Source organism: Canis lupus, chromosome 2 (assembly GCF_003254725.2).
Source record: "Canis lupus dingo isolate Sandy chromosome 2, ASM325472v2, whole genome shotgun sequence".
Taxonomy (NCBI): domain Eukaryota; kingdom Metazoa; phylum Chordata; class Mammalia; order Carnivora; family Canidae; genus Canis; species Canis lupus.
The window spans coordinates 17,634,022-17,660,055 of NC_064244.1; the positions used below are offsets into that span (position 1 = coordinate 17,634,022).

The 26,034-nt window shown below is 36.2% G+C and overlaps 1 protein-coding gene across 3 annotated transcripts in view; it reads right to left on the reverse strand.

Moving 5' to 3' along the window:
• MRC1 (mannose receptor C-type 1) overlaps positions 1-26,034 on the reverse strand; it is a 95,360-nt gene that overhangs the window by 29,600 nt on the left and 39,726 nt on the right. For all 3 annotated transcript variants that reach the window (XM_025445175.3, XM_025445174.3, XM_025445173.3), the window contains 9 exons: positions 20,343-20,500; positions 19,067-19,177; positions 13,320-13,435; positions 10,639-10,787; positions 8,315-8,514; positions 5,225-5,352; positions 4,652-4,739; positions 2,169-2,313; positions 599-640 (listed from right to left, as the gene is read on the reverse strand). In XM_025445175.3, the coding sequence (XP_025300960.1) occupies positions 599-640; positions 2,169-2,313; positions 4,652-4,739; positions 5,225-5,352; positions 8,315-8,514; positions 10,639-10,787; positions 13,320-13,435; positions 19,067-19,177; positions 20,343-20,500 (1,137 nt within the window). The remainder of the gene's footprint in view (positions 1-598; positions 641-2,168; positions 2,314-4,651; positions 4,740-5,224; positions 5,353-8,314; positions 8,515-10,638; positions 10,788-13,319; positions 13,436-19,066; positions 19,178-20,342; positions 20,501-26,034) is intronic.

The window sequence follows — 26,034 nt, forward strand, 5'->3', positions numbered from 1 at the left end:
GGGTTTTGAGATGGGGGTGAGATTATCCTAGATTATCCAGCGGGCCCTAATATAATCACAAATATCCTTAAAGAGGGAGATCTGACTACAGAAGAAGAATAGAATGTGATAAATGAAGCAAGATGCTACAGTGCTGGTTTTGCAAGATGGAGAAGGGAGCCACCAACTAACAAGTGCAAGAAATGAAGTTCTAGAAGTTAATAAAGGCAAGGAATCAGATTCTCCCTTAGAGCCTCGGGAGGAAGCATGATCCTGCCAATTTTGACCCAGTGAAACAGAGTTCATATTTCTGAATAAGTGTGTGTTGCTTTAAGCCACGGGGTTTGTGGTAATTTGTTACAGGAACCATTGGAAACTAACACAGTACTAAAGAGGCGATCCAGCCCCTTGGATTTGATTCAAGTGGCCTTGAGATATTGTATTAAAACTCCTTGTGTTTGTGCATGTGAGCATCTAGAGGAAAAGGTCCAGACTTCCACAAGATTCTCAAAGATATTAAGAACTCTGCTCTTCCCAGGTTAAGTATGTCTCATAGAGAAAGGAAAGAGAAGAAAAAAAGGCTACCGATATGGAGTTCACAAAATATGAAAACACCTACTGTCTTGAGGAGCTGGCGTTGGCTCAGGTTTTGGTGTTTTTCCTGGAAAACAAAAGAAAATCAAATCATAAAGTATGCTGGAACTTCTGCAATCACATGTCCTTCTAATTTTACTATTTTCACTGGGTCAAAATAGCTAAAAATATAACTGCTCTCTCTGTCTCCTCCTCTTCCACTCCCTAATTCTCTTACCATGTCGTAGAGTTAGAGAATGAAGGACAGCAGAATTAGGTAAGTAACAGCCACCAGAAATTGGAAGACACTTTTCAGGGCCAACAAATAGTGTCATATAAAGAAAAAAAAGGAACACAAGTTTTGGATTCAGAAAGCCTAGGTTCAAATCCCAGACTAGGGCTTAAATTGCCTACCTTCAATTCTTTCAACTGCAAAAAGGAGTTAGTAGTATGTGTAGAGAGGTAGGGTAAAATATGTGTGCTATTGGTATGTAGAAGGTACTCAATAGATGATAATTAGCTGTGAAATTACTTAAAATTTTATTATTTGAAACCATTAAAGATGAACTATTTGTTTATAAAATGTTTTCTTCAAAAGAATCTCATTTTTATTAAATGTATATTTTACTAAAAGTTAAATAAACTTTCTGTCCAAGTAGTTAATGATGTATCTGGACTTTGTTGGAACCTGATAAAAGGACTCAGGTTACCCAGCTTGACTTAATGTATTTAACATCTGTTAAGAATAGAGCTACTAACAATACACAAAGAAACTAGTCATTGGGAGTTAGGAGACCTCTAAAGAAAAACTGGTCACCATTTATTCCTCCATTTGAAAAACTTTGAAAACACTAATCTATGCAGAAGTAGGGAAAATAAGCAGACAGACAGTGGGAGAGCAACAGGGTTGTGTCTCTATCTAAGCAGTGGCGTTGGGACAGTAGCCAAGGTCCCCAACAGCAGAGGGCAATGTGGTTCCACTTAACTGTTTACAAAGGAGGAAGATTATGTAAAGTGTGGTTCCAGGGAAGATCTGTTTATTCCTTTATCTGAACATAAGAACCTGGATCCTCTGACTTCAATGCCTGACTCGGATATGCGGAACTTTCTGAGTCCCAGATCATAACTGATAGCATGCAGTGATATTTTTTGACCACCAATAGCATGGTGGGTGTAGTAGTACCAAGCACCTCAAAATGGTGCTTGTGCTTTGTGCTGAACATTTATTTAAGAAATCAATATTTAGAATATTTGGGAAATTTTCACCTACTGGATGGCTGACATAGGTCAGGGGGTAAATATCCCCAAAAGAAATGGTATTTGCATTACACCCACTCCTACCCCTGTAGAATGTGAGCCAGAATCACAGCTCGTGGGAACTCTTTTAGAGGACGTGACTCTTGTCCAGGATTCCCGGGTGGCCTTTTGATCTCCTGTTCCTTTGGAACATTTATCTGTACTCAGTGACTTCATTCTTATCCTGTGAATTGATGGACCCTGCCAGTTCCCTTATTTTGTTATTTTGTTTGTTTGGTTCTTCTAATAAAGGGAAAATATTAGGATATCAGGAGGTTAGTTCTCCAATCTAGGATAAAATAAAGCACAGGTTATCATACCTTTTTGTATCTGGCATATCCAGTTGTTAAGATGTTCACAGTTAATATCATTCCAGGACATACCAGAGTCACCTTTCAACTCACCACAGTATTCAACATTTTGATAATTGTTAGGTTCTCCATAAGCCCAATTTTCATATGAAACCTATGTTAGAGACATTACATTGTAACCATTAATCATTTATATCAGGCCACTGCCTATCATTTATCCAAACAGGAAAAGAAAGGTATATTAACATTTTTTAAATCCTTTTACTTTTTTTTGCAGTACTTTGTTTTGAAAGCAAGGTTGATGAAAATGGGTAGGAAAGAAATAGCACCCATTACATAGAAAGTTTCAAAGTTTAATAGAATATGCTATTAATTATTATAAAATTTTCTGTGGTCTGGGGATCCCTGGGTGGCTCAGCAGTTTGGCACCTGCTTTTGGCCCAAGGGATGATCCTGGAGACCCGGGATCGAGTCCCACATCAGGCTCCCTGCATGGAGCCTGCTTCTCCCTCTGCTTGAGTCTCTGCCTCTCTCTCTCTCTCTCTCTCTCACGAATAAATGAATAAAATCTTTAAAAAAAATTTTTCTGTGGTCTTATTAATAAAATGGATCCAGGGCTGCAAAAGTGGGATTTAGGGATCCCTGGGTGGTGCAGCGGTTTAGTGCCTGCCTTTGGCCCAGGGCGCGATCCTGGAGACCCGGGATCGAATCCCACATCGGGCTCCCGGTGCATGGAGCCTGCTTCTCCCTCTGCCTATGTCTCTGCCTCTCTCTCTCTCTGTGTGTGACTATCATAAATAAATAAAAAAAATTTTAAAAAGTGGGATTTATATATATAGGGAAAACTTAGCAAAAAAAGCCCCACTTCTCAGTATTGGGAATCCCTAAATCTGTCATATCCCTACTGCTTAAAGGATAGTATTTCACTGTGATGTTGGAAACTTTCTCTTTTTAGCTAGGCAGGATAGAGAAGTGCAATTAAAAAAAATTTAAAAAAAAAGAGAAGTACAATTAGTTCTTCTTATAAAAGAAAAGGACTTATGAAATACTCCTAACAAAGCTACCACACTTCACCTAAATTAACAGTGAAAATCAATGAAGGGGATGGGTTCAGGTTCCCTTTGCAGTTTTCAGTGTGGAATCAGAGCCAAGAGAGTTTTAGATGAAGCATTTTCCAAAAATATCAATATGAAATCCAAGTGCCAATGGAGCTATGAATTAAATCACTTTACTTCAGTGCCTTGAAAAATTGCTGATGGTTTATAAGAGGAGGTAGAACTGAAATTACACAAAATCACTTCCTGGGATGACTGGAACACTAAATGCCGCCAGCATGTGTCCTAGCCTCTCACTTCTCCATTCCCGAGAATGGGGAAGGCTGACAAGGCCTAGTGGTTACTAATGGATTCTTGAAATTTGTTCCCAGATCTCCTGGTCTATAAAAGGCTGTAAACACTCAATTTTTCATATAAGTTTTTAATTTTAATTCCAGTATAATTAACATACAGGGTTATATTAGTTTCAGGTGTACAATGTAGTGATTCAACAATTCTACACATTACTCAGCACTCATCATGGTAAGTGTACTCTACATCTCCTTCACCTCTTTTACACATCTTCCCACCCTCCTCCCTCTGGTGACCACCAGTTTGTCCTCTATAGTCAAGAGTCTGTTTCTTGGTTTGTCTCTCTTTTTTTCCTTTACTCATTTGTTTTGTTTCTTAAATTCCACATATGACTGCAATCATACAGTATTGTATGACTGACTGGCTTATTTTACTGAACTTATACTAGCTAGCTCCATCTATGTTGTTGCAAATGGCAAATTTTCATTCCTTTCATGGCTGAATAATATTCCATTATATATAGTAATTTACACCCCACATCTTCTTTAGCCATTCATCTATCAACGGACACTTGGGCTGCTTCCATAGTTTAGCTATTGTAAATAATGCTGCAACAAACACAGGGGTGCATGTACCCTTTGAATTAGAGTTTCTATATTTTTGTTGTAAATACCCAGTAGTGCAATTACTAGATTATATGGAAATTCAATTTTAACTTTTTGAGGGACCTCCATACTGTTTTTCAGGGTGGCTATATTAGTTTGTATTCCCATCAATGGTGCACAAGGGTTTCTTTTTCTCTACATCCTCGCCAACACTTGTTTGAAACTCAATTTTTAAGAAGTTGAACTACTCGCACAAAATTTTGCATGATAGAATGAAAACATTATTTTATTTAAACTAGCAAAATGAGTTTTCTAATTTTTTTTCATCCAGTCCACTATGCTTATAACCTTGGGTGAACAGGAAAACTATATTAAGGCAGGAGCAGAATAAAGATCCAAAATAGCATTTACTTCTGCATAGAAAAATGTTTCTAGTTATTAATAATAATCTGTTTTATGAAAAACTTGGATTAAGCCATAGGATAGCATGAAAATAAATACATGATAAACTAAGAAAATGGTATATAATTAAATTACTCACAGGAGAACCATCACTCCAAGTAAAGCCCTCTGAAGGACTGCCATATGTCAATCCCAACCAAAACAGTTCATGGTAGCTTCCACTAGCCCTGTAATTTACAAGACACCAAGAGAGCTTATACTATTGGATAAAACAAGTCTAGTTACCTAGAAGAGCTAATCAAATTTAAACTACCTTCCAAACTTAAATTAGTATACAGGGAAAGAGATTCAATGAATAAATAAAAGCATTATGCAATTGCTGTGCAATTTGGTACACCTCATAAATATATTGAAAAGGAGCCGCCGATTGAGCATATTTAATTATAAAGCACTGAAAGATATTAATTTATTGATTTAATAACATGTATTGAGTGTCTGGTACTTTTATAGAGCAATTTGTCACAGGATTTATACCTACAAAATTAAAGCATTTGGAAGTGAAGCCAGATCAAAAAGGTCCTATGGATTTGGTATACAGTATAGGCACTCAAAGTAGCATTATGAGCCAAAACTTTCAGAAATATAAGAATTTTCTCAACATCATTAGCATCAGATAGGTAAAAGAAAGGAGTATTATATAAAAGACACTTACGTTATTAATCGCCATATTGCTTGCTGTTCTTCTTTATTATTGATACTAGCTAGATCACCACCCAGAGCTCTACAAAAATCTCGAGATTCAAACCATGTTTTCTTCTCATGTTTTCCTTTTGCAAATAGCTAAAGATGATATAGTTTCAAAAGTTATTTTTCACTTCATTGCTTACCAAATCAAGAGAATTAATTATTTACTTTTGATGAGATTTCACTTTAGAGAAATAAGACACCTCTATGGTGCAAAACAATGTAATTCTCTTGGTTGAAAATCAATTTAGAAGTAAGTATTTGGGTAACAAAATGTGCGAGATGATTTTGTTGAGAAAACCTTAAAAAATAAAAGCATGTTATGGCACAAGAGAAATTAGATTAAAATCTTAGAAGTTTCAGAAATATGGGAAAGCATACAGCTCACTGTAGAAGACAGGCTTAATTTGGTTAGGTGTAGAAAGCAGCACTGAGATGGGAAAGAAAGAAAAACTTTTGTCTCTCTCTCTCTCTCTTTTTTTTTTTTTGAGAGAGAGAGAGAAAGCTTGTGCAAGCAGGGGGAGTGGAGGAGCAGAGTGAGAGGAAGAAAGAGAATTTTAAGCAGACTCCACACTCAGCCTGGATCCTGACTCAAGGCTTGATCTCATGACCCTGATATCATGACCTAGTCCAAAATCAAGAGTCAGACACTTAACTGACTTAGCCACCCAGGTGCCCCCAAAAACTTTTGAGAGATAGCAACAAAACACAAATAAGGAAAACTTCAAAAACAACAAAAAATGTGCCATAGTTTGTTATCCTGTTTAGCTTAAACAATGAATAACCTGGCAGTATTCCAATACTCTGTAGCTGGTGTCCTTTACAATGGTCTTGTCTTTTTTTTTCTTATCATTGCCTGTTTTAACAACTTTTAAAGCACATGCCACAAAAGACATGTATTTGGTAAAGCATCTAAAAAGGTTATGAGCTGAACTAAATTTAATAGATCATATAAATTAGGGAATATCTCCTATTACCCAGAAGCCTACAGTGAAATGGAATCCCAGACTGGGAAATACCTGTCTGTATGCAAATATTGTAGGAGTCCATTGTATCCCCCAACTTTTCTAATTTTCATTCATTGTTTCTCATGAGTCATGGTCCCTACTATCATAGGCCTGTGGGAAATAGGATTTGCTCACAACTGACTATGGCTGCCCAGATGTCACCACATAACTCAAGGCAATCTTCACCCTGACCCTAACTTGAGCTATCTAGACAAAAAGTACCCTGAGCAACTTTCCACATCAATAACTCCCAAGATTCCTGTGAGCACCTCAACCTGCTCAACTGTGATATAAGATTTTGTTTTTTCTTAAAGATTTTACTTATTTATTCATGAGAGATACAGAGAGTGAGGCAGAGACACAAACAGAAGGAGAAGCAGGCTCCCTGCAGGGAGCCTAATGCAGGACTCAATCTCAGGACCCTGGGATCATGACCTGAGCTGAAGGCAGACGCTCAACCACTGAGCCACCCAGGCACCCTAAGATTTTCTTAAATAAATTTACTATCACCTAAATTTTATTAATAACTCCTATATCTTAATATGTACAAAGATGGTCCATATATTTCCAAACAAACCCTATCTAAGCACCTCTAAAGCCATATAATTTTCTAACGAAGCACATATTCTAATTTGTTGAATATCCATCTGGATAACATCTCTACCAGAACCCTTGTTCACTTCCCAGCTCTGAAGAATTCTACCACTTTTCTCAAAATCCTGCAACAAATCTCCACAGCCTACCACCCTCCAGTGAATGGCCATGTATAGGATGAAATTGGCCTTTGTGTACTTAATTCAAAAGTTTCCAGATGCCACAATAAACACCTGATTTGCTTTATGTTCATCTTCAATTAACTCATTTACAAAATCCTCTTCTATCTTGGCCCCAAATGGTCCCTTCTAGGCAAATTATGCATTTAGCCCAGACTGGACTGAACAGGTTAGCAGTCTCCATGGCTAGTAGTGGGAGTGGCTAATCCAACTAGTCATGCCCCATGAGTTCCAGAAGACTAACCAGCCTCATTCTGATACATGTTAGTAATTCAAGTTTTCCCTTAGCCTTGCCTAAGTGTGTACCAAGGCATGCCATGGTCATATGCCACTCAAGGGACTAAGTAAAAGAGGTCCTGAGAGTGGGACATTAGAGAATAGTATCATTAAGCAGTAGATAAACACTTTTCTGTATTTGACTAAGTCTAATTTTCTCAAGAAAGGATGAAAGAGTGAAAAAAAAAGACACAAATGCGTAATTCACTGAAGTTTTTATCTCATTCATTTTAGTCAACTTGACTCCCTAAGTAGAAAATGGATGGTGTGATCTTGGAATGGATAAAATGATAGCAGAATAACAAATTGTCATCGAAAGGGCACGGAATGCCTTCACATCCCATCAGGTGTAACAACCAGGCACTAAACCAGAAAAATGGACCATTACCTCTAAGATGTCCATTTGGCATTATCAGTGCACTTACCTAAAAGCTTGGGCTCTAAGAACAGGGGTAAATGAGATGCAGTGGGATCACATGAAGTGAAACAGAAATTTTCATTTGAGATGCAGACAAGTGAGAGCTCAGACTAGGGCAAGGAAGCCTGGGAGCAAGGAGACACAGAGGGGGGATCCCTGGGTGGCGCAGCGGTTTAGCGCCTGCCTTTGGACCAGGGCGTGATCCTGGAGACCCGGGATCGAATCCCACGTCAGGCTCCCGGCATGGAGCCTGCTTCTCCCTCTGCCTATGTTTCTGCCTCTCTCTCTCTCTCTCTCTGTGATGACTATCATAAATAAATAAAAAAAAAAAAAAAAAGGAGACACAGAGGGAGGGTGATGAAGGCAAAGCATGTGAAGAAAGCTTCTGTGAGTTGGGTTTGTTAGCTGAAATGCAATTGGTCATTGACATGCACTCAAGGAGAGCTTTTTTAAAAACTGAAGCCCAGCTCCCTTTCCAAATTAATAAAATTAGAATTTTCACGGGTAGAGCCTGAGCACTGTGGTTTTTGGTCCTGTTTGAATTCCTCACATGATTCTTTATTAGCTTAGCAATCGATACTCACCTTGAAACACAAGCTTGTTTTACTGTTGGTGCCCCAATCCTCTGGACATTTGGGTTCAGGGGTTGTTGTGGGCTCCGGCGGGCGAGTTACTCCTTCTGCCCAGTGTTTGCACACAAATTTAGCCTTTTCTTCACATCTCAAAACATCCCACAAGCCCCCTGCAAGTCCCGTTCTCATGGCAACGCATCCTGTTTTTCGGCCTGTATTAAATACATAACAGAATTCACTTAACAGGTGCTATTAACGGTAGACCACGCTCACAGAAGAGAGTGCAAACCCGAGTGTCAAACGACATGGTAAAGTCTGTATGTGAAGACAACATATAGGTGAGAAATCCAGCAGCATTTTGCAATTCATTTACACTATTTTGAACTGCTATTTACCTTTTATTTCTGTGGCCTAAATCCCTGAGCAGAACTTTGATATCATATGTCAAGGTTTTGATAACATTTTGTATTTCTAACGTCTGACAAGGTGCCCCGCATATAGATATTTAACGATACAATAATTTTGGTATGATGAAATTTACCATCATGGTAAAAATAGTGGTTTAAGGTGAGTTATTTAAGGGTTTTTTTAAGAACCCCTTTTTTTCCATAGGTCTCTCAAAACAGAAATTCTTCACACACTTCAAAATGAAATACAACTGAGAGAGAGATTTTAGTTATTCATAGATAATGTAACTATGTTGAATTGGTTTCCTCACCTTAAAAGGCAAATATCCCTACCTACCTTACAGAGTTATAATGAGGGCCAGCTTTAGTGGATAAAAAGGCACATAAAATAAAATAAAATCTGTTTTACAGTTGTGATTATTTCCAAATAGTAATTCATTAAGATGGAACATTGAAACCAGCAGGAGTCTTTGCTGCTAGAATGAGATAATCTTTTATTGCTATTCTTTTAATGGACTTCAAGCTTTTAGAGGTAACTCTCAAAGTTCTGGGGAGGCATATCTTTTCCAAAACATTTTCTTTAAGATCTCTCCTTCTCCATGGCTCTGATTTCATCCATTTTTATTTCCAGCACATTCCAGGATGAATCTCTCGAGGTCCCCTGCTGAATGAGCAACACCCGTGAAAATAAGGAGTTTGGCCTAGAGAGTAAGAATTACCACTCCTACTGATGTTTAAAAAAAAGTCTATACTTAGTTTTTAATATCCTGTCCAGTTAATAATTTAAAAATAAACTGGTTGTACTGCCTTTCAGAACATTCAACAATTAACCAAGAATCACACTATCCAAATTACTCATCTATTTTTTTGTCAATAATTTGTGAATACAAATTAAAAGAACTTTTGAAGATTGGGACTTATTAGGGACGCCTGGGTGGCTCAGTGGTTGAGCGTCTGCCTTCGGTTCAGGGTGTGATCCTGGGGTTGCAGGATGGAGTCCCACATGGGGCCCCCTGCAGGGAGCCTGCTTCTCCCTCTGACTCTCTGTGTCATGGATAAATGGATAAATAAATAAAATCTTTAAAAAAAGATTAGGACTTATTAGGCCAAATAGCAAATTCATGAACTTAAGCTAAGGGTCTTGCTTTAGCTTTTAGCCCAGACACAGTGAAACATTTGCTATAAAGGATGTGGAATTTCTGGGCGGTGTTACACTGAATAATGTCACATGCTATAGCAGTATATAAAGAAGGCAAACAATCTTTCAGAGGCTATTTCCAAAACTACTTCCCAGGGAAGGCAAATCAAAATTGATAGGGAGTCATGGCAGTATTACTGCAAGTAGTACCGATCTGGGAATTACATAGGCTAGTCTAAATCCATGCTTGCAATATTTCTAGTCACATAAATTTTCTGAGTTCTAGTTTCCACATCTTTAAAATAAAGATACTTAAATTTACCTTGCAGGTTTCTTATAAGGATAAAATAAAATCCAGGATATATAAAAGGCTAAGGGCAGTACATACAAGACAGTAGAATAATGAGTCCCATGTAAGCACAATTCCTTGCCCCACCACTGAAGCACAAGAATAGTTCCATTCATCGCTGCACTGAAAAGTTTAAATCCCTTTAATATAATTTTAAGGTTACAGAAATAAGTTAACCATTTGGAACATCTGTGGCCATTTAGGATTTCCTAAATATTTTTCAAACAAGGTCATACCAGACAACCAGTAGTTTTTCCTTCCCTGTTTTTACACCACTGTAAACGAATTAGAAAATTAGAAAGAAACAGAGAATGAAATATAAAATGCTGAAAGCATAATTAGTGCACACAGTCTATCTGGAAAGGCACATGGAAGGATAATAAGCTTTGCCCAATCGATTTGGAGGTTGAATGAAAACCGCAGCCCCAAGTACTGAACATACCTGGCATATCTGAATTCCAGTGGGTGAACAGAACCTTTTCCTCAATGGTCCACTGAAAGGTCCCTTTGTTTTGCACATCTGAAAGTCCTGTCCAAAAATATCTTTCAGGCCTCAATCCAACCAGACTAGTCAGAAAAGCTTGTTCATATCTTTAAAAAAAAAATTTAACTAAATTTTAGAAATGTGAATTTTTCTAATTAGCCACATGAAAAGTATCTCAATTGTATGTTTGAGTTAATGATTTAGTTGGTAATTCAAACATAGTGTGTCATGTTGATATGTCATTTAGATTATGCAAACTTGAGGTGCCTAAGTGGCTTGATCGGTTATGTGTCTGCCTTCCACTCAGGTCATGATCTCAGGGTCCTGGGATGGAGCCCCACAGCTGAATTTCTGCCCAGCAGGGAGCCTGCTTCTCCCTCTCCCTCTGCCTGCTGCTCTCCCTGTTTGTGCTCGTGCTCTCTCTCCCTCTGTCAAATAAATAAATAAATCTTTAAGAATAAATAAATAAATAAATTACACAAATTTCTAATAAGGAAATGAGGGAAAATACCATAGGGCTGAGTGAATAAAATCATTCATATATATACAAACCATTTATCCCTATTCCTCACCAGTCCCTATGCCCATCCTCAAAATGTAAGAGAATTCTGAAAACGCAAAGTAGTTCTTTAGCCTCTTTGAAATACATTGTTTAAAAAAATTAGTTCTTTAGCTATAAAGAGTTCTATAGCCTCTTTGAAATACGTTGTTTAAAAAAATTAGTCCACTTTTCAAATATTTCAAATGCTCTACACAGTTCTTAGTTAAGTAAATCGTGAGGCTGTAACATTATCAAGGATGATACAGATGGAAAAATCTGTGAGGATTTCCCCTTCAATTTTATTCTCTTATCTCAGGTCTGAAACAAAAGAGGAAATTATTGAGAAAAACAGAGAAGCAGAGATTCAATGTCTAGAAAGAACTGGGAGCAGAGTCACAAATTTCCCCATTTTCTCTCCCTTTAGATCTTATCCACCATGTATTTGACATAATCTGGTAATGACACAATTTGGTTAGTAAAGCAACCAAAGTTTGTCTTCACTGACAAACATTACACAATGAACCAGAAACATGGGCAAAAATCTTTCTTTGGAGCAAAAGAAAAGTGAAGGGATCCCTGGGTGGCTCAGTGGTTTAGCGCCTGCCTTCAGCCCAGGGTGTGATCCTGGAGTCCCGGGATTGAATCCCACATCAGGCTACCTGCATGGAGCCTGCTTCTCTCTCTGCCTGTGTCTCTGCCTCTGCCTCTCTCTCTCTCTCTCTCTCTCTCTCTCTCTTTTGGTGTCTCTCATGAATAAAGAAAATCTTTAAAAAAAAAAAAAAAAGAAAAGAAAAGAAAAGAAAAGAGAAGTGAAGCTCAAAGTTTCCAGCAATGAAGAGAGGTGATGGCTCCAGAGAGAGCAGAGACGGAAATGTGGAGGTTACCATAACAGAACATTGATATGACCCTAATCTGAGTAATTTCATTCCCTACATTGAAAAAACAAAAAAATGTCAAAGTCCTAAACTCAATTTTTCTCAAATGTCTAGAAATCAAATTTAACCACAGAGTTAGGGAGCTCCTGAATATAAATATCATAGAAAACACAAAGGAAAACAAACCCAAAATATAAAATATAGGGAAATCTCTGCTCTGATGAACCAAAAGATCAATTACAATGCAGATCAGAATATATTCCCATAATACTTAAAGATGTAAAGTTCATCTTGTCATAAGATAAAAAAGGATCTATGTTCAGATTTTCAGGCATTAGCATTATATGAGTATGCAACAATATATTAGGTATTTAATTGCACATGAAAAAAAGAATATGGTTGAAATACAAGCTCTTTTACAAAGACTATACAAATTCTATGATATCTCTTTTTTGTTTTTATCAAAGAATTTTTTAAAATATCAATAGCATTCTCTACATTTTATTGGGTGTGCCTTAAAAGGCCAATGGATATAACTTCTTGCATTAAAACACAACTTGTTTTTATCTTTTTATTATAAATCAAATGCACATTTTAAAATTTCTTTTAAGTTTCTTCAGTGCCTAATCCAGTGCTTTGTAAAGATTATGGGCAAGATAAATAAAAACTAAAACCTCAAAGATGGTTGGGACGCTAGAAGTCAAAAGTTATATAAAATATCCTCTATGTCTATGTTATTTTTCTGGACCTAACAGTCTAGCAAGCATAGCAAAGCAAAAAAGAAAGCACAGAAGGATATAAGGGAATAATAAAAAATTTATATTCATTAAATCTCTCTATCACCTTTTTTGGTGCAGATAGTGGTAAGATAGAAAGCAGCATTTTTTGAACTAATAAGTTTTACTCAGTTTCCTTGCCTTAAAAAATTTGACATATACTAGATCAGAAAAAAGTCAGACCCACAAACTATGTTTACTAGAATATTAATAAACTGTCCTGAATATTGCTTCATAGTTCTAAAAGAAGCAAAATACTTTATAGTATTTACAAGTGAATAATTCCAAAAAGAATATGATTTTTTTAATGCTCCTACTTCTGCAAGCCATACCTCAGGATAGATCACATGTAACTTCCAGAAATTTAGAGCATGTTGATATTTAGGCTTCTCTGAAAACATTTCATTATTTGACATACGTTCAAATAAAATTAAAGTAGTTGCATACCTGTCTTCAATAGTTGTTAAGTAAGCCTTCTCATTTATACAGGTTTGGTTAGCTTCTGTAAATGTTGAAAGTGTGTGTCCAATCAAATAGCAGTAAAAGCCATGTCTTTTCCAGCCCTGTTAATGTTATCAAGCAGATTATCATGGATACTGATTAAATAATATTATTTCAGTAATTCCTATACCATGAAACATAAATTGATAAATAATAGGAGTATGTGGAGAACACAAATCTGGAAAATTTGAAATGCAATGAAAAATATTTATATGAATAAAGAAAACAGTAGTACATTGTTCCTCTTAGGACAAATTATGCCACAAAACTAGAGGCAGGACATTTACTCTCACCACTCCTGTTACATCTTCCAACAAAAGTGATTTTTGAAATGCTTACTGAGGACCCTGAACAGAATGGTGAAGATTTCAGTGTTAGAATAAGTAACCACAGGAAATAATTTGCTGAGTAGCAAGCCTAGTTGCCTACTGAAGCCAAAAGTAGGTAGTGACTGTAAAGCTGTATCATCTGGTCCTAGGAGAATAATTATCACACTTATGGCAACATGATTCTGCATGGTTCTTCTCCCATACTTCAAACACACAGAAATGCTAAATAAAAACATAACAATAAAAAAAACCCATGCCTGAGGAAACCTTCAGGAACCAAAAACATATAGAAAACTAAAATGGTAGAATGGGAAATGCTCAAGCTGAGACTGTAGTTGTCCTGTCATGTACTAGACCTAGACTAGGGTCCTAGGGTCTCAGGGTAGGGGTACTAAATGTCCGTATAAATGAGGGTATTTGGCTATCAGACCACCTGAGGCAGGGAAATGGAACTGAAGTCCTTACATAAAGATCATACTGACTGGGGTGCCTGGGTGGCTCAGATAAGTGGCTGACTCCTAATTTCAGCTCAAGCCATGATCTCAGGGCCCTGGGATCAAGCTCCCTGTTGGGTTCTGCACTCAGTGGGGAGTCTTTTTGAGAATTCTCTCTCCCTCTGCCCCTCCCCCCACCCACTTGAGCGCTCTCTTCCTCTCTCTCTCAAATAAATGATTTTTTTTTAAAAAGATGATACCCACTAAGGGGAGCCCCTCCAGGAAAGTAGAGTGAGAAAACTATATTCACAGAACCAGGCAGTGGCAGATTCTTGTCATCTGCTTGGGCTTCTAGGTACAGGAAAAATAATTCTTCAGTTAAAAATAAATAGTGATTATGTGTCAGAGATGGGTGCTGGTCCCCAACTTGACATTGTTCACGTTGTATTAGAATCCACAGCCAAGTCATAAAATAAATCTTGGTTTACAAAAGGAGAAATTCCTCGGTACTCAGGTAAGTAAAATGCAGAACACAACTGAAATATTTCTGCAATACAGGTCATGTATGACTATGACATTTGAGGTGTAGGGTGGAGATGAGATGGGAACTAATCACAGTTGAAATTTATCAATCATGTGAGGCTCATTTTAAGGGAAAGTCAGCAATGTAACATAATAAAACAATTTGGAAAGAATATAAAAATAAGCATGTTTCTGATGATTTAACAAAAGAAGGCAAAAAGAAGCAGAACCAATAATGAAAGATCAAAATGCTATGAACAAAGAACACAAGTATCTGAACACACAAAAAATAGAATTTCTAGAAAAGAAAAAATATAAAGTTAGAAACACAATGACCAGATTAAATATAGAAAATGTGGCTTAGTCAATCAAATGAATGCATCAGAGAGATGAACAAATGAAAAGAGATTTTAAAAGCATGAAGAGAAAACAAAATAATACAATGAGAAGTTTCAAAATCAACCCAAGAAAAGTTTCTGAATCACCGAATAAAATTAATGACTGATGACTTTCAAGAATTAAAAGAAAGAGACAAATTCCAAAAATGAAGAAGCACATGGAGTACCAAACAGAAGAAAATAAATCCAAATTTCAACATATTGTACTAAAAGCCTGCATAATGACAAAGACAATGAGGAGATCTTAAAATCAGAGAGAAGATACAGAGTTCCCACTTTAAAAAAAGAAGAATTAGTCAAATAACAGGAATTCCAATGGCAAAAATAAAGGCCAGGAGAGGGGATCCCTGGGTGGCGCAGCGGTTTGGCGCCTGCCTTTGGCCCAGGGCGCGATCCTGGAGACCCGGGATCGAATCCCACATTGGGCTCCCGGTGCATGGAGCCTGCTTCTTTCTCCCTCTGCCTGTGTCTCTGCCTCTCTCTCTCTCTCTCTCTCTGTGACTATCATAAATAAATAAAAAAATAAAAATAAAAAAAAAATAAAGGCCAGGAGAAAATGAAATGATATATACGCAGCACTCTATGAAAACTACTGTCAACCTAGCATTTAGTTATTATGTAAGATGAAGATGGATCAAAACATTTTCAGATAAAGACAGAGAGTTTTCTACTCCCATATCATTGGTGAAAAAAAATCACTGAAAGATTTACTTTGGCAAGAAGGAGTTTAAATCAGGAGGAAGTGGGCTAAAAGTCTACACTGATCAAAGAAACCAATAGATGCCTTAGTGAATCCAGGTCTAAATGCTTGTAGGAATAGCAAAGATAACTAATTGCAGGTGGGAGGTTAAAGAATGAGAAATTAACAAGATGTATAGTTTAGTTAACATATTGAATCCCTGTCAGTTACCTAGCTGTGATCCTGTACTCTAATTACATAAGGGGTTCTCACTGGAGGGAGCAGAGTAGATGGCACAGGGGAATTTTCTGTACTCTCTTTTACAGTTCCTTGGGAGTGTAACATTAATTCCAAGTTAAAAAAAATTTTATGTTTACGTGGAATAATAAACTTCATTTTGTTCAGGAAGCTGAGAGAGATGCTGCTTAACTTCAAGTCAGAAATGTGTGTTAAAAACAGAAGGTTAACCATTAAAAAAAATTAGAAGTGGAATATGATTCCCATACGTGTAGAGAAGGAAAAGGTGATAAAAACATTCCATAGAACCAGTGGAATGTAAGAAAGGACGCACCAGAAAGGAAAGAAAACAGAATGGTAAACAAAATAAAGCCAAAATAAGATGCTAGAAACAAATACATGAGTATGCAAAAAAAAAAAAAAAAAATCTAAACTCATGTTTGCCAGGAAAAAGCCAGAGTTCCTCCAATTAGATTTTAAAAAATTAAAATGCAGATACATATTTACAAGAGCCATTCCATGACATAGAACGATTAAAAAGAACTAGTTGGAAAAAAGAGATTCTAAGAAAATACCAAACAAAAGATAGCTTCTGTGGGCATATTAATATTATTTAAAATTGATTTTACGGTTAAAAGAGCATTATAAATAGGGAAAGTAATTGCATAATTAAAGGATGGATGTATCAGGAAGATACAACATAGACTAAAGTATATAAAACAAAAACTGACAGAATTGCAAGGAGAATATTTTGTCGAACAGACAAAATATTAGGAATATAGAACATCTGAATAATATAAATTAGCTTTTTATCTAGTCAATATCTATAGACCCCTGAAGCCAACAATCAAAGATCATCCTGTTCAAATACACTGAATATGTACAAAAACTATGAATTAGATCATAAAGTCTCAACAAGTAATAACCAAACCTTTATATGATCACAATGCAGTGAAATTAAAATCAACAGTTTCTAATTATTTAGAAACTAAAAACCAAAATTCCCATCCCTACCACCAAACTGCCATCAATATCAACACACACATAAACACTTCTAAATAATTCAAGGATCAAAGAAATCTTAATGGAAATCAAAAATATTTGGAAGTGAATCATAATGAAAGCACTAGACAAGAAAATTTGGTTGATTGGTCCACGGTTCCAAGTTCATCTCTCATTTCTGTAAGAATTCAAAAACACATTCATTTGAATGTCACATCCATTAATCCCACCATTTAAAGTTCCTGATATAATTTCAGATTTCATACTCATATGTAAGATTCCTTGTCAGCCTGGCAGAGGGAACGTCTGCATAAAATGGCTTAACATTTGTATCTGTCAGATATCCTGAAATATCAGAGACTCAGGACCACTTTGCCCCGGATGTCTCACAAAGGTAGCAATGAATTGAAAACTGATCCCAGATCTGTAGAACACATCTGCGGTTTTGAATTCTCACAAAGATCCCCACACCATGAAGTGCCCAGGCACAGATTAGAAAATAAATAAATTAATTTTTAAAAAATCTTATCTTCCTTTGCTAGTGAGTGGATTTTTTGCTGTTATTGTTGTTGTTCCAGTCTTCTCAGCTCTCTAAGGAAGCTACCTATCACAGGTATTTTTAATCTGGTCAAATTATTTAATGTCTCTGAGCTTCACTTTCCTCTTCTGTCTAACTAGGAACATAATATTTATCCTTTAAGATAATTAACTGTACTCAGCAAACAGTTGTGGATATTTTCTTATTTTTCTTATTACCACCTTAATGATTAAATTGGATTTTATCAGACATTGTAGATATGACAATTACTAGACTATACATATAACTTTTATTATACATAGAAACTGTTACATGTATACAGACTTTGATCCATTGTACAGAAGTAATAACATCTAAGGATTTTTTATTATTTATAGAAAATTACAACAATATACACAATCCTGTATATCCATCCCTATGATTAGACAAAGAATATGTAAGTACACTGGTAGTGAAACCAGTAATCTCAGTGTAGAGACATAGGGTTGGGAGACCAGAGTTCTAGCCTTGCTTCTGTCACTCTAATAAAGTCATGGCTTCCCTGGGCTGAATTCCCAGAGCATAATAATTAAAGGGGGGATTTTGATTATCACAGAGATATCGTGAACTAGCTCTGATTTTCTGTTTCTGCTCAATGTTTCTTTATGATTTATTTGGACAGTTCTAAATTATGTTTCATGAACTCTCAGCCTTCTGGTGTTTGTTTATAAGATGATCTGATCACAACATGACATGCTTGGAAAGAAAATTAGTTTCTACTTTATTTTTATCCAAGAGAAGTGAGAAAGGTAAAAAAGGGGAAGACAAGACAAAGGTAAAAAAGGGGAAGACAAAAAGGAAAATGATAACCATACACCCTGTATTTTGTAGTTTCTGGATGCTTTTAGAAATTGTTTCACAGAGATCATTTACTTCAACCTCAAAGAATTATAAGAGCTGCAGAGAGGTAGTATTAGCTGACATACAAGTGGGGACAAAGCATAATAACTTGGCATGGCTTTATAACCGGCTATTACCAGCTAATCTGATCCCCTGCTTCCCACTGCAGGGATCTACGGGAAGAATCCCTATCAGAAGCAGCACCCTCAGAAATATTATAAATGGAGAAAATGACAGGACAGTTTGCTATCCAAAACTTGCGGTTATCTATGGGAAATGTTTCTACAAACCATAGGATCACTGACTACCAATGCCTCAATGACCCTTCTTCCATGACTATAACTCACTATAGTCTCATTGCCCTCACCAGGCTCCATAGAAGTGTGGTTTTATTTTCTGTTCTCATTCCCCCATTTGGAGCAGGAGAATTGCCATGATGTTCTTTAAGCTGCTACTGACCACATGCACCCGTATTACCTGTAGAAGACACCCAAAGATGCTTTTGGGGAGAACAATGATACCAAACACTAATGATAACCCATTGGATGGTTAAACAGTTAGAACACATGGCTGGCTACCTAAACAATAATAAAGCACTTTCACAGCCAAAAAATAAAGCCAAGGCATCACATAATATTTTCTACTCTGAAGTTATTGTGCATGTTCTATACTCACTTTCTGGCAGCCTGTTTCTGCTTTCACTGTTCCTGTGGGCTGGGTTTGAGATTTCATCTTACAGATGTAGTCAAGAGGTCTCTCGCAGGCTCGATCTGCCCAGTACCCATCCTGCAGAAAGCAAAGAGAAAAACAATGAATGATTATCAGTTGTTTGGCTCTGAGGCTGTTTCCTTACAATCAGGCCTCAGGAAAAAAAATAAATAAAAAGGTTCTTAAGAGAAAAATGGTATCTCTGAAAGGAAAGGTAAATTGACGTTTAATAAGTGAATAGCAAATTTGATTCTGGCTGCAAAGATGTGAAAAGAGATTGCAGCCCCAATGTGTTTTTCTATTTTGGCTGTCCATGCCACTGTAGAGTAGAGGGATCTAAAGAGAAACTAAGAAAAGCTTGTAAGTTCTTAAGTGATGGTGTCAAAAGAAGGTCTATACACAGCCTCTTCTATCAGCTGCTTTCAAGTGGTTTCAAGTGGTTTCCTCTTCCTAGGACCCACTTCTTCCTATCCTTTCAATAGTTAACACCTACTCTTTTCTTTAGCTTTCAATTAATCACAATGAAAACAACCCCAATGATGAAATAGCCTCTAATACTTACTGAACAGTAGGTTTGGGCCAGTCACTGTGCTTGTTCTATGCATCAACCCATTTAATCCTTTGCCCATCATTAAGTTGGGTACAATTATTATGCCTATCTTATAAATGAGAAAAATAAGCCATGCATCAAAACCCAGCATCTTGCCACCATGTTCATCATCCATTAGCAAAAGATAATTTGATGATATTCTTTAGTCACTAAAGTCATATTTAAGGACATGGAAGCAATCTTCTCATACATCTCCATGTAACCTAAAAGAACAAATGTAGCTCTCCAAGTACAGACTGCAGACTGTGGTATGTGGATGTACTTAAGTACATCTACTCAGAGCAACCAGTAAGAAATAGAACCAAGGTCTCATTTGACCAGTCAAATCTACTCAGAGCAACCAGTCAGAAATAGAACCAAGCTCTCATTTGACCAGTCAAGCTCTATATATTGCCATTTAGAACCCAGCACAGGAACAATATGAATATGGGTTATTGGTTAATTTCACCCTTGAACTGAATGCTTCTGTCTGTTGCTTTTTTTGTCCCCTTAAAAATTTGACCTTGCTAAACAACTGAAATGTAGATAGATCACCTAGACTAGAAACAATCTAAATGATTATATGAGTGAGTGAGGCAGGAGGGAAAATACCCTCAGGCTTTTGCTAGGTATCAGCAAATACAGTTGCCTTACCTTGCCTTTCATGACGACACAATCTTCCTGCCTGTTGTTTTCATGGCTTGGTTCCCCACGAAGCCATTTAGTAAATGTTACAGGGGTCCCATCACTCCACTCAAAATACATTTGAATCTTGATGTCATTTAAGCCAATCCATAACTCATCATTTGCCTCTAAACAGGAAGAAAAACAGAAAAGTAACATACACATAACATTTTTTCTTTCCAAAAATCAGTTTATCAGGAAAGAAAGGTCCCTGTTTTATTAGCAGAGGTCTATTCCCTTAATATTATAACAGATAAAAGAGCATCCTCTTGAGTGTTAATCTGAGTTGCCTACTACATTTTATGTTGTCAATATTAGTTTACACAATGTATTCTTTATATTATGAATGCAACTTTATTCTTTTATTGTGTGAGTATAACTTATATCTCATGGCAGTTGCTAAAATGAAGCTGAAGTTGATCCATCATTACTCCCTATTTTGTGAAGTTACTTTTTTGGTTATAAATAACTTTCCATATCTACTGCACACTCTCAGTGTTGGATATATGATAATTTCCTTATATATTAATCTATTCGACTGTTATTAAACTCATGAATGTTTTAAAGTACTATTAAAAACCACTTCTAGGGATGCCTGGGTGGCTCAGCAGTTTGGCGCCTGCCTTCAGCCCAGGGCATGATCCTGGAGTCCCGGGATCAAGTTCCACGTCGGGCTCCCTGCATGGAAGTTGCTTCTCTCTCTGCCTATGTCTCTGCCTCTCTCTCTCTCTCTGTATATCTCTCATGAATAAATAAATAAAATATGTAAAAAAAAAAAAAAAACCACTTCTATTTTATTACTATGCTATTTTGAAGAACATACTGGGTGTTCCCATTAAAGCTCAATATCTATAATAGGAGTGAGAAGATATATAAACTGAGGGGTTGAACTGTCTCTCCTGACATTTGGGACTTATTTATTAGTCTATAAATATAAATGAATATGAAGTCATTTTCACTATAAAATACCAGAAAAAATTCAAACAAGTAAAGGTTAAAACAAAAACAACCAGGTACAGATATAAGATGTGACCATTTTGTTTTATTCTATGAAGAACATTGATGATCTTATCTGTAGTTAGAATTCTAAAAATTCTAAATGTTTTAACTAAAATGGGATAAAATTTAAGGCCTAAACTTTCATGGCTAGAAACATATATATTTGCAAATTCAAAAAAAAGAAAGAATAGACAATGTCTATTTAGTTTGTACTACTGGAAATGTCATTATGAATGTCTGACTTATGTTCTTTACATGGTAAAAATAAAATTACTCGCCAAAGGATTACAAACATGATGTTGCAGTAGAAAATGAGAAAAATGCCATACCATATAGGAATTTCCCTAAATGGTTTCATCTCTTCCTCCTAAAAGTTGTCACTCAACTTTGCTTTTGGAGAAGTCTCTATTGGCCCATTGCCAGCCCCTGCAGATGTTTCCAGTACCATGAAGCATGAATGACATCGCCAGGATGATCCCCTTTTCCTTTCACTTAATTTGGCAGATCATGATCTTTTGGGCAGAAAATATAAGCTTCAAAATGACCTCATGTGCCCTTCTAGGATTTAGGTTGAAGACTAATAAAAATGTAAACTCTCAAGTCCCACAATTAAAGTATTAAGAGTTCCCTATAAACATTTTTTCTCACTAAATTGTGCACCTCCCTCTAGTTTTTATAATTCCTAAGCACAATCTAGATTCTATAAAAATACACAATACACAAGTTTAAAAAGTTGTTAGACCAATTATTATGAATCAGTTAGGGAAGCTGTCTTAGTTGATGTAGTCATAACTTATGTGGGCAAGTGTCAATTTCTCCATTGCGTTTCCACAATTAATATAAAAATATTTTTAAAAAGAGATATTGTCTCAACTACTTAAAGAGTTTTCTAGGCTTTTGATTTAGAAACAATAATTTTGTTTACCTTTACTTTTATTTGTTTTTATCTATATTATTGTTACTGTTTTAAATAAATCAGCCTATCAACAATAAAGAAGGGAAGATTTCCCAGTGAAAAAGTATTAATTCCTAATCTGAATTGTAGAACAACCTTTGCCAGAGGCAGCTCCAAACAGCAGCAGCATATGAAGATCCTGAACTCAACTCCTCCAACGGATACAACAAATCTATAGCTACCTATGGAACAATTCCTCTGAAAGGAACCTGACAGCTAGCTGAACCACTATTCTACAACAAAAGATAAAAAGGCCATGTTGAGATGGCTAGGAGAAGCAGAGACTTAGTCCTGCCAAAAACCCACAAGGGTGTAGTGACCCACCATCAGGAGGGGTCTCACAAATATGGAACTCCTTCCTAAAGAGCAAGGAATTTGTGTCTCACATCAGGCACCCCAACTCTCAGGATGTGTACTAGAAATGAGACCCTAAAACATCTGGTTTTGAAAACCAATGGGGCTCAAATCCAAGAGAGCCATAGGGTTGTCAGAACAGAGGTCTCACATGCAGTGGCACTCAACCCAAAGCCCAAGGCAAAAGCAGCAGTTTGAAAAGATCCTAGACCATATTCAAAAGAGATTCATTTGCTAATCTTAAAAATTGCTGGGGGGGGGGGGGGTGGCAAAAGCCTGTTGGAAATCTCTCCAGAGAAAACAGTGCAGAAAGGCACCATTCTTACATTCTTCCTCTACTTTGCTAGTGTGGGGACTTAATAGGTGCTATTTTTGTACTATCAATCTAATCAGGTAATGCCATTCCATCACACTGATGCTGTAGCCCTGCCAGAGGCAGTAGGTGAGGGCCCCACACCTCCTTCCACTACTACAGCCCCCTCCCAAAAACAGCAAGCAGCACTTTGCCTCCCTACATCCCTTCAATGCACAGCCCACACAAAGGATGCCCCTTGAGTCCTGGGCTTTGGTAGCCAGAGTTGGGGGACAGTTTCTGGGCCCTGTAAGTCTGAAACATTGGAGAGACAATTCAAGAAACAGCTAATGATTAAAGCAAAGTTAGATGGTAAGGATCATCACCCACACAGGGCCACCACTTTAAGACAGAGAGGTAACTGATTCCTGACACACAGAATCCAACAGAGAGTTAAACAAATTGTAGAAACAGAGGAATATGTTCCAAGTTTTTTTTAAATGAAACTCCAGAAAAAACTTAAAGAAATAGAAATAAATAATTTACATATACAGAACATTCCATTCCCAAACAGCTGAATATATAGTCTTCTCAAGTACACAGGAATCTGCTCAAAGATAGGTCACATGTGAGGCCACAAAATAAGTCTCAATAAATTTAAGAATACTGAAATCATATCAAGCATTTTTTCAACCACAATGGTATAAAACTAGAAATCAACTACAAAAAGGATACAGGAAAAAATCAGGAATAAATTGAGATTTTAAAAAATGCTACTGAAAAATCAATAAGGTAGTAAAAAGATCAAAGGAGATATAAAAAAATACCCTCAGACAAATGAAATGTAAATAAACATACCAAAATCTATGGGATACAGCAAAAACATTCTAAGAAGGAAGTTCACAGCAATACAAAGTTCCTACCTCAAGAAAAAAGAAAAATCTCAAATAAATGATCTAACTCTACACCTAAAGGAACCAGAAAAAGAAGAAAAAAATGAAGTCCAAAGTTAGTAGAAGGAAGGAAATAATAAAGATCAGAACAAAAATAAATGAGAAACTAAAAAGGCAACAAAAGACCAATGAAACTAAGAGTTAGTTCTTTGAAAAGATAAACAAAAATGACAAACTTTTAGTTAGATTCAATCAGATAAAAAGAAAGGTGCAAATAAATAAAAATAGAAATGAAAGAGGAAAAATTACAACTGATACCAAAGAAATACAAAGTATCATAAGAGACTACTGTGAGTAATTATATTCCTACAAATTAGACAACTCAGAAGAAGTGGATAATTCCTAGATATATACAATCTTCTAAGACTGGACATGAAGAAATAGAAAATAGAAAATCTGAACAGACCAATTACTAGTAAAAAGACTGAATCAGTAATCAAAAGAAAAAAAAAAAAAACAGCAAACTGAAGTCCAAGATCAGATGGCTTCACCAGTGAATTCTGCCAAACATTCAAAGAAGACTTAAAACTTATTTTTCTCAACTCTTCCAAAAAATTGAATAGGAAAGAAAACTCTCAAACTTATTTTATGAGACCTGTATTACCTTGATACCAAAATCAAAGGCATCACAAAAACAAAAAAAAAAGAATCCCTGATGAACACAGAAGCAAAATCCTCAACAAAATGTTAGCAAACAGAAATCAACAATGCCTTAAAAGGAGCAAATACCACGATCAAATGGGATTTATTTCAGGCATGTGAGGATGGTTCAGTATCTGCAAGTCAGTCAATGTAATACACCATCATTAACAAAATGAAAATCGTATTATCATCTTGAGGCATCTGGGTGGCTCAATTAGTTAAGCATTAAACTATTGACTTTGGCTCAGTGTTTTGAGCTATTGGGCTCCATGCTGGGTGTGGAACCTGCCTAAGATTGTCTCCCTTTCCTTCTGCCTCTCCCTCCACTCATGCTTGCTCTCTAAAAAAATTTTTAATTTAATTTTAAAAATAATACCAATAGAGGCAGAAAAAGCAACTGAAAAATCAATATTTATTTATGATAAAATCTCTCAATCAATTGGAAATAGAATGTACCTTAACATAATAACACCATATATGGTGTGCCCACAACTAAGGTACTCAATGATAAAAAGCTGAAGGCTTTTCCCTTAAAACAAGAAAAAGAGGGGCATCTGGGAGCCTCAGCGGTTGAGCATCTGCCTTTGGCTCAGGTCATGATCCTGGAGTCCTGGGATCAAGTCCTTAATCAGGCTCCCCATGGGAGCCTGTAATTTTTCCTCTTTCATTTCTATTTTTATTTATTTGCACCTTTCTTTTTATCTGATTGAATCTAACTAAAGGTTTGTCAGTTTTGTTTATCTTTTCAAAAAACTAATTCTTAGTTTCATTGGTCTTTTTGTTGCCTTTTTAGTTTCTCCCTCTGCCTATGTCTCTGTCTCTTTCTCTGTGTCTCTCATAAATAAATAAAATCTTTATTTAAAAAAAAAGAAAAAGAAAAGGATGCCTGCCCATTTTCCCCAGTTTTACTCAACATTATATTAGAAGTCTAGCCAGAGCAATTAGGCAGGAATAAGAAATAAAAGGTATCTAAATTAGAAAGGAAGAAGTAAAATTATCACTATTTGCAGCTGACATGATTTCATAGACAACTCTAAAGACGCCACCAAAAAAATTGTTAAAATTAATAAACAAATTCAATAAAATTGCAGGATACAAATTAATACATAAAACTTTGTTGCCTTTTTATATGCTAACAATGAACTATAAGAAAGAGAAATTAAGAAAACAATTCCATTTTCAATTGCATCAAAAAGAATAAAATACCTAGGAATAATTTAACCAAAAAGGTAAAAGCCTTGTACACTGAAAATTATAAAACTTGATGAATGAAATTGAGGAAGAAACAAATAAATATAAAGATAGTCCATGTTCATGGATTGGAGAATTAATATTATAAAAATGTCCCTATTACCCAAAGTAATATATAGATTCAATGCAATCCCTATCAAAATATCAATGTCGTTTTTCACAGAAATATAATGAACTTAAAATCTGTATGGAACCACAAAAGATCCCAAACAGCAA